Genomic DNA, 10042 nt, shown 5'->3' on the forward strand with positions numbered 1-10042 from the left:
ATGTTACATGGTATATTTGTATATAAGTTTATGTATATATTAATATTATCTCAGTTTTAAAAAAACCTTTGATAATGTAAATATGTTAATAGTTACCAGAGGTAGCAAAATTACACTAGAAACCAAGATATCACAGCCGTTTTACAGGTAGAGATACCAAGTTAAAGTGATACATTTTGAGAAGATATGAATAATAATAATAAATGGAGCAAAAAGCATATAAATAAAAGTTCCTTTAATTCCTACACATGTTTCAAAATATATGAGAGCCCTTCTACAAAGAAGTAAGAACTGCTGGAATTCCACATATATTCATCTTCAGGGAATCAACATATAAAAGCAAGACAAATACGAAATGATGAGGTAACTTACGAGCTAAGATGTTACATGGTATATTTGTATATACATACATAAATATATAAGAGTGACAAAAGGAAAGATGTGTGTAACAGGAGTGTGCCAATGTAGAAGTGACATGAGGCACAGAACCTCAAGAAGAGGCCAATGTAAAAGCGGAACCAAAAAAAAGGCACCATGTGAAGAGTCAGTATGTGTCTGTGGATCAGAAATCAGCGTTAAGGTTGGTGGAATACACGAATGGTACCTACTTGTCCTAATTCTTCGTTGAGATCAGATGTGTTGGGTTTGGCAGCAATATTTCGGTCTTCATCATACATCGATAAATCCCAGGCAAAGAACTTTGATCCAATAAACTTCTGTACTTCTGGAACACAAAGATTAACCGAAAATTTTAGAACTGAATTGAATTATGGAAAAGAATTGGGTAGAGGGTTGAGATGAGACAGCAGTGTAACATTCAAAGATGCAGGAAAGATATTGGTTGATATTGTTGTTGCTGTTGTTGTTGTTGTTTTGCTCCTGGTCAACTAAGGTCAAGGTAGACCTATGGTTAAAAAATATTCTGGCTACAATCATCCTGTCTTCTCTTTTATGTAAAGAATTAAATGAAGGTGAACAGTGTGACATTTAGAGATACAGGTAAAAGATAAAGGCAAAGTTACTCGCAAGGGCTGGTTTCCTGGTTACATGGTGCATAAATTCCCCACCTGGATGGGATGCTGGTCAGTCACAGGGTAACTCACTTTTGCCAGCTGAGTGGACTGGAGCAATGTGAAATGAAATGTCTTGCTCAAGAACACATGTTATCCAGCCCAGGGATCGAAACCACAATCTTATGATCATGAGTCCAACACCCTAACCATTAAGCCACACGCCTTCAATCTCAGAGACACAAAATTGGTACTGGTTTCAAATTTTGGCACAAGGCCAGCAATTTCGAGATCGGAAGTGGGGAGTAAATTGATTTTACTGACCCTGAAGGGATGAAAGGCAAAGTCACCCTTGGTGGAATTTGAACTCAGAATGAAAAGACGGACAAAACACCACTAAGCATTTTCCCTGCTGTGCTAACGATTCTGCCAGCTCCCCACCTTACAGGAAAGATATTGGCTGATGTTGTTGCCTAGCTCCAGCTGAGGCAGATCTATGATCATGAACATTACGACCATGACCACCCAGCCTGTCTGTTGAATGCTTGCAACAGAATGGACCCTGTTGAAGATGCCTGTGGTGCTAGTTGTTAGTGCTAAAGCAGGCCACATGTTAAGTGCACCACCCAGGTAGGCCAAAGCAAGATTGAAACCTTCCTAACCTTTAGACTGTAACCTTTCATCCTCTGTCACAAGATCCCTTCCTTCAATGCCCCCTCTCGTCTAAAAAATTCCTTGTCTTGTAAATAACTTGGTGACCCTCCCAGTGCTGGATTGCCATGTTAAAAAGCACCCAATCCACACTGTGTAGTGGTTGGCATTTGGAAGGACACCCAGCTGTAAAAAAAGCCATGCCAAAACTGACCCCACCTGAGCTGGTGCCACGTAAAAAGCACTTGGTCCACTCTGCTGGGTGGTTGGCATTAAGAAGGGCATCCAACCATAAAAACCTTTCCAAAACAGACACAAGAGTAAAGGTGCAGTCTTCTACCTGGCTAGCTCCTGTCAAACCGTCCAACCCATGCCAGCATGGAAGGCAGATGTTAAACGATGATGATGATGATGATGATGATGATGAATTTTACACACATGCGCCTGCATGCACACACACAAACACCAACATGGAGCAGTCATAAAGCGCCACATTTACTCACGCATAAGTTGCACTATTTTATATTTGATTTTAATTGAAGAAAAAAAACCCCAAAAACTGGGGTGTGACTTGTGCACAGGGTAAAGGTAAAACTACAAAAAGGGGTAAAATTTCATACCAAGATTTAAGCACCAAATTAAGGGTTCCACTTATACTTGAGTAAATAGGGAGCTTCTAAGTTCTACAAAAGCTCAGGTGAGAAAACTTGTGATGATACAAACCTATAGTTACATAGAGAGAGATAGGAATGGTGTAATTTAGGATGACCAGAAATGCCAGGAAGTCTTCAACCACTTTTGATGTCTGGAATATAACAAAAACAAACAAAATAATAATGATAATAATAATAATAATAATAATAATAATAATAATAATAATAATAATAATAATGGGAATGACAGCGAAACGAGCTGATTACTACCTAGCTCAGATACCAGGAAACCCCAAGATGGCTGAAGTTCAAAAGATAGTGCTCATGGGAACTGCCCATATCCTACGTAAAATACTGTCTATGTGATCTCAAATTTTAAAACAAACACATAATTTTCTTATGGTTTCCTAAACATTCTCTAGAACAAAACTGTACAAATCCAAATATATGGTACCCTAGGCATAACACCTACATGAACTTCTAACTTGTTGTCTCTTGAGGTCTCTGGGTGAGACTTGGATCCAACTTGTACAAATGCAAAACAAAAGTCAAACATAAAATAATAATAATAATAATAATGGTTTTAAATTTTGCCACAAGGTCAGATATTTTGGGGAAAGAGAGAAAGAGAGTGAGAGTAGGAGAGAGAGAGAGGGTGAGAAAGAGAGAAAGCAACTTACAGTGATAGGTGCATGAGCATCGACATACCAGTGAGATGTCTTATCCATTTTCTTTGCAAACCAATAATGCAATCCTGTGCAGACACCAACCTCAGCAATCAACAGACACAGAAAAAACTTCAGATAAACATTCATCGTCCTATAAAAGAGAGAGAGAGTCTCACAGTTATTCTTCTTCCTCTTCCTGTGGAAGCAGAGGAATGCTGTTGCCAAATGTAAAGCCCTGGGTAGGTACACATGTGTCGCTGTGGGGTGAAGAAGTGAAGAAGACTATATAGAAAAATGATCTACTCGTTTATCCCCTGTTTTGTGTAAATACATTGAAAAAAATAAAGGTGCATACAATTTTTGACTCTCCCTCATGTATATACATATATATATCATCATCATCATCGTTTAACGTCCGCTTTCCATGCTAGCATGGGTTGGACAATTTGACTGAGGACTGGTGAAACCGGATGGCAACACCAGGCTCCAATCTGATTTGGCAGAGTTTCTACAGCTGGATGCCCTTCCTAACGCCAACCACTCAGAGAGTGTAGTGGGTGCTTTTACGTGTCACCCGCACGAAGGCCAGTCAGGCGGTACTGGCAACGGCCACGCTCAAAATGGTGTATTTTATGTGCCACTCGCACAAGAGCCAGTCCAGGGGCACTGGCAATGATCTCGCTCGAAAATCCTACGAAGGCCAGTCAGGCGGTATATCCAAGAGGTTAGAGGTTGTGAATCCAACCGGCTAAGGGATAATACCTATCCAATATACTGCTGGTAGAATACCCAATTATTAATACACAAGTGTTTTTTCATTGCATGACAATTACATTACCAAGTGTAATAAATGGTTGAGGGTAAAGAATTATTTTACCATTAATCTATAGAGCAATAAGGAAATGGAGGGGATTAATAGGTGGTATTCATCAACTTATAGACATTATATTATGTCAGTTTATTTATTTACTAAAAGGACAATTATAACAATATACATACATGTATAACATATGCTTTACATATATAATATAATCCCAACGCACAAATTTCAAGGACCTTGAGTCACTCTGTTGTTTGTGCTAAATTTTAATTAATTACAAATAACAAATGTTACGTACCTTTCAACTACAGAAACTTTGGCGCTCTTGAATTTGGAATTAAGTGCCATTTTGGTTTCTTGGCCTGTGTACACAGCACAACCTTCAATAAAAGATTGGAGTTTAGAACTTCTTAACTAAAATGTTCGACCATATTTTATTGGTTTGTTTTGTGGGATTTTGGTATTGGACTCTGGCCCAGGTGGAGCACACACACACACACTACACTCAGAGACAAGTAAAGAAAGAATAAAAGCTGACACCATAGTACATCTCCATACGTCTCACATAGAGGCACCCTCAATAGCTAAAGTATGTTGCCAGTGAAAACTATACAAGGACTGCCCCACACCTTCCTAAGGACATGGGACATCTCAGTTTCAACACAACTAATTGGTTGCGACAATGAGGGTTCCATTTGATCTGATTAATGGGGCAGCTTGCTTGCGAAATTAACGTGCAAGTGGCTGAGTACTCCACAGATATGTGCACTCCTAATGTAGTTCTCAGGGAGATTCGGTATGACACAGAATGTGACAAGACTGGCCCTTTGAAATACAAGTTACTCCTCACTTTTGCAAGCTGAGCAAACTGGAGCAATGTGAAATAAAGTGTTTTGCTCAAGGGCACAATGCTTGCTGGGGATTGAACTCACGTCCTTAGCATCATGAGCCAAATACTATAACCACTAAGCCACGTGACTTCACACAACTGATAGGATATTCACCGACCAATTCTTCATAGTCTAAACAACTTCTTGCAATGAGATATAAGTGTTTCCTTACCATAGATATATGGCGTATTACGAAGTCTGGCCCCTCTTAGAAGTAGGTTCTGTGACCCCAAAGGGATCTCAGTTTCTTCGTTTTCGTTTTCTTTGAGGCTGAGGTACCCAACAAAGTTGTACAATTCCACCAGAGGTTGTTTGCAGGTAATGGTTGCATTCAAGTCCTTCAGTTGATCTACAGTTTGGTAGCTTTTGGTTTCAGTAGCAGAGGTGAAAGTCTGTGAAAGAGAGAAAGTTAGAGGAATTATTTAGAATATAAAAGCCTAACAAACAAGGATTTGGGATTCCTGGTGCCCTGTCTCCATCATTATGCATCTTCTCTCACCCCCAACATCTTACCCCTATTTTTCATCTCTCTGCTCTTCTATGCTACTGTTGCTCTCCTCTACTTCTTCCTTATTATGGCACTGCCACCTATCACCCCCTCCCCCTCCAACTCAGTGCCAGCCTAGTGTTGGTGTAGCTGTCTTCAATGTTCTGCCGGGTGAAGAAGTTGGAGACTCAAAGAAATGTCTACGTCTGCCGATGACTACATAAAAATCTTAAAAACAATTAACACACACCTGTGACCAGGTCACACTCACTTGCAAGTGACGGCAATGGCTTTAAAAAATGCTTTTTTTTGTGTTTTTATAACTATCTCCTTTAAATTATAATGCTTAGTGTTTCTATTATTGTCCAGAATTTAATACTAAAACAGAAAAGTTTTAACAGAAGCTCCAAAAAGTAACAAGCAACATGTTTCATTTCAATTTTATCACTGGCTGAATTAGCCTTTTAAATTAATTTTAATGCTGGATTTAATTAACATACTAATTTAGTTTTATCACTGGCAGAATAATTCCAAATAAAATAAACTTCACTTGCTGTGACCCATACTAATTGGTATTTTTGTTTCAAAGACTGCTTTATTGCCAGACATGTCGCAGCCAAGATAACAGACGTTACTTTGGGGTTTATTTTTGTTTTGGTTTCATTGATGTTTAGACCCAATTTTTCAGGTACTGTTTCAAAACTTTTCTGTTGCCATAGAGCTTAAAACTGCTGCATCACAAACTAGCAGAATTGTTAGAGGATTGGACAGAATGTCTTGTGCTGTATGTCTTGACTCCTTCTGATCTGAGTTCAAATCCTGCTTAGGCTAACTCTGCTTTTTATCCTTTCAGGATCGATACATAAGTACTAGAGCAGGATGGTGGATTGACAGAATGTCTTGTGCTGTATGTCTTGACTCCCTATGATCTGAGTTCAAATCCTACTTAGGCTAACTCTGCTTTTTACCTTTTCAGGGTTGATACAAAAATACCATTGCAGGATGGTGGATTAATGAGACTGTTAGGTCAGGTGAGACACGTCTTAGTCTTTCTTTCAGCTCTTTGTAAACTGAAGTCAGGGCATTTAGCTCATGATTGTAAGGTCATGAGTTCGATTCCTGGTGGCGCACTGTGCCCTTGAGCAAGTCACTTTATTTCACATTGCTCCAGTCCACTCAGCTGGCAAAAATGAGTGGTACCTGTAATTCTAAGGGCCAGCCTTGTCACATCCTGTGTTACGCAGAATTCTCCCTGAGAACTGCATTAAGGGTACGCATGTCCGTGGAGTACTCAGCCACATGTATGTTAATTTCATGAGCAGGCTGTTCTGTTGATTGCATCAACTGGAACTTTTGTCACCATAAACGATGGAGTGCCAGTGCTAGTTCTACACCAAAACCAACACCTGTAACGGTACTAGCACCAAGCTGTCAAAGATCACCTTAAGACTGTGGAGTACTTTTAGGAGAACATTGGTGTCTCTTCTGAGACAATTTCCACAGCAAAGGTCTTTTGATGTTTGTCTGCTCACAAATGTGTGAAATATAATCGAGATATTTAGAAATGCAATATTTCTAATTTCAAAGAAAATTGCTTTCGGTCTTACCTTCAGGTTTGTTTCCCCGTCGAGGTTGGCAGTAGTGACATAACAAGAACCTTCAGAGTTATCTGATGAGATCATGACCATATCACAGGGGAAGCCTTTGTTGATGCTCACTCGAACAATGTCTCCAACCTGAAGGCAAACAAACAAAAGAAGAAAAGGTTTGGGTATTGCAAGGAACAAAAGAGACAAAAATTACCACAGGTTATTATAATCTGTATTTTGGCTAATTTTACTCATTGAACTGTGTCCATGCTGGAGCAACAATTTGAAGATGTTTTTAGTTGATAAAACTGAATTTCAATACATATTGTATCTGGTACTTATTTTATCGATATTTTTTTCTTGAACTGTTAAGTCTCAGGATTAAAGGGACACAATATAAGCAACTTAACTGTTAAGACCAGTGTACACAAATACAGACCCCCCCCACACAGATCCGGAGGCACATGGCTAAGTGGTTAGGGTGTTGCACTCATAATTGCAAGAGTGTAGTTTCAATTCCTGAACCTAGAGAATGCATTGTGTTCTTGAGCAAGACACTTCACTTCATGTTGCTAATACAGGGAAAATTTATTAGAGGCATGATGGGGGAACATTTATAAACAATATTGTTATGTTATATAAAATAAAATTTAAGAATTCCAAAATGATATCCTAACCAAAATAGCTAAAAGGTGTGTTGGTATCAATTATAAACATTAAAAAAGGATGTTTATGTAGAATCAGTTTAATAGCCATTCTTGTAATTAATTAATTAATTATTAGGTGGTTTCTATAAAGACTGCTCAAAGCACTTACATATGGAATATCTGGAAAAATATACATACTATCTATTAATTTTAAGCCATGAATCAGAAGCCGGATATTGAGATAATGGTAATACACAGACATATTTAAACAAAAGACAGATGAACATATATGGAAGTCCATCATATATATATATATATATATATATACATATATATGTATGATAGGCTTCTGAACAGTTTCCATCTGCCAAATTCTCTCACAAGACATTGGTTGGCCCGGGATATAGTGAAAGCCATTCATCCAAAGTACCACACAGTGGGACTGAAACCAAAACCACATAGTCACAAAGTGAGTTTCTCAACCAAACATTGATGCCTGTGCCTGATAGTAAAAAAATAAAGCAAAAAAAAAAGCAGTACCAACAGCAAAAAGACAACTAAAAACATAAAACAAAAGTGAAAGTGCAAGTGCAAGCATCCACCTTAATATCCTTTGCTTTGATTTTCTCCAATTCTCCATTACTCAAGACATCTACCAACTGATTGTTGACATCATTATCAGCTCTGTGTCTTAACCAATCCTCGTAACCCTGAAAATAGAAGAGACAATAAAGGATAAATGAGCAAAAAAAAAAGCATTACAAGGTAGTGAAGTCACTATAATCCTGTCCTGTATTGCCAAAGACTATTCAACCCCTTCAGTGATGGTGCAACAAGAAAATGCACTAATTAATTAATTAATAATTATTAGGTGGTTTCTATAAAGACTGCACAAAGCACTTACATATGGAATATCTGGAAAGATATACATACTATCTATTAATTTTAAGCCATGAATTACAATTGTTGGTGACAGGAAGGGCATCCAGTTTGTGAAATTAAGTAAAATGACATAGAGTTGGGTAAGAGTTAGTGAGAGGATTACAAGAGTGGCTGTGTGGTAGAGAACTATAACATTTGATTTGATTTGATTTTGTTGTTGTAAAGATGATTTGTAATGAACAAGGTTTTTGAGGAGTTGTCGGTCGGCGGGCGCCGGTGCCTCTCACATTTTTTACTCATCTTTTTGTATTCATTTCATTCATTAATGTCTGTGTCCAGCCGCAGCTTCTTTATGTCTGTTTGTCTTTGTTTGTCCCCTCTATGTAATGACTTCATGGCAAAATTAATGAAATAAAGAAACTTGCTTCCCAACCACATAGTTCCAGGTTCAGTCCTACTGTGTGGCACCTTGGGCAAGTGTTTTTTTACTATAGCCTTGGACCAACCAAAGCCTTGTGAGTGGATTTTGCAGACAGAAACTGAAAGAAGCCTGTAGTATATATATATGTATATGAAAGGCTTCTTTCTTACATATATATATGTATGTATGTGTGTGTGTCTGTGTTTGTTCCCCTCTCTCCTGCCATCACTTGACAACCAATGCTGGAGACTTTATGTCCTCATAACTTAGTGGTTTGGCAAAAGAGACTGATAGAATAAATATTAGGCATACAAAGAACGAGTCCTGGGGCTGGTTTCTTCAAGTAAAACCCTTTAATGCAGTGCTCCAGCATGGCCAGTCATATATATATTCTTTAATTCTTTATATTTATATATGACAGGCTTTTTTTAGTTTCTGTCTACCAAATAGACTCACAAGGCTTTGGTTGGCCTAAGGCTATAGTAGAAGACACTTGCCCAAGGTGTCAGGCAGTGGGACTGAACCTGGGACTGTGTGGTTGGGAAGCAAGCTTAACTTACAGCCATGCCTGTGCTAAAATGGAATGACAACAACAACAACATAGATAACTGCTTATATCTGCATAAGAACTAAGTTAAATGTTTGTCTTCACAAGCACTCCTCTCCTGCAACAAAAAACGCAGAGTTGAGACACACCCACTTTCTTGATATAAACAACATAAAGAAATAAAAAAGAAGAAAAAACCCCAATAACTAAAACAACGATAAAAAGAGCAATGCAAAATAAGGAAGGCTGGGACAGTTCTTCTCCTCTTGATGTGGCATAGTAACGCTGGTCTTGGCACTCCTTGCTTCCGTTCAACCAAGAATGAAATTAAATGCTTGATGTTAGAAATTATAATTTATTCATTCTTACATTCATTTGTTCCAGTCACCGAATTGAAGTTTTGTGGATAATAAGAATGGTGATTGTTAATTATAACCATAACCATAATGACAATAATGGCTGTGTGGTAAGTAGCTTGCTTACCAACAACATGGTTTCGGGTTCAGTCCCACTGCGTGGCACCTTGGGCAAGTGTCTTCTACTATAGCCTCGGGCCGACCAAAGCCTTGTGAGTGGATTTGGTAGACGGAAACTGAAAGAAACCTGTCGTATATATGTATATGTATATATATGTGTGTATATATATATGTGTGTGTGTGTGTGTGTATATATATATATATCAGTGGTGGCATGGAGAGGGGATACTGGTATGCATTGGCAACTGCTGGTCTTCCATAAACAACCTTGCCCGGACTTGTACCTGGGAGGGTAACTTTC

The 10042-nt window shown here is 38.4% G+C and overlaps 1 protein-coding gene across 1 annotated transcript in view; it reads right to left on the reverse strand.

Moving 5' to 3' along the window:
- LOC106881045 (phospholipid-transporting ATPase IF) overlaps positions 1-10042 on the reverse strand; it is a 153316-nt gene that overhangs the window by 36720 nt on the left and 106554 nt on the right. Inside the window, exons 6-12 of the mRNA XM_052974889.1 lie at positions 8018-8125; positions 6787-6915; positions 4865-5084; positions 4101-4182; positions 2995-3133; positions 2385-2466; positions 605-724 (exon numbers count right to left, since the gene is read on the reverse strand). Of these exons, the coding sequence (XP_052830849.1) occupies positions 605-724; positions 2385-2466; positions 2995-3133; positions 4101-4182; positions 4865-5084; positions 6787-6915; positions 8018-8125 (880 nt within the window). The remainder of the gene's footprint in view (positions 1-604; positions 725-2384; positions 2467-2994; positions 3134-4100; positions 4183-4864; positions 5085-6786; positions 6916-8017; positions 8126-10042) is intronic.

This window comes from Octopus bimaculoides, chromosome 19 (genome assembly GCF_001194135.2).
Source record: "Octopus bimaculoides isolate UCB-OBI-ISO-001 chromosome 19, ASM119413v2, whole genome shotgun sequence".
Lineage (NCBI taxonomy): Eukaryota > Metazoa > Mollusca > Cephalopoda > Octopoda > Octopodidae > Octopus > Octopus bimaculoides.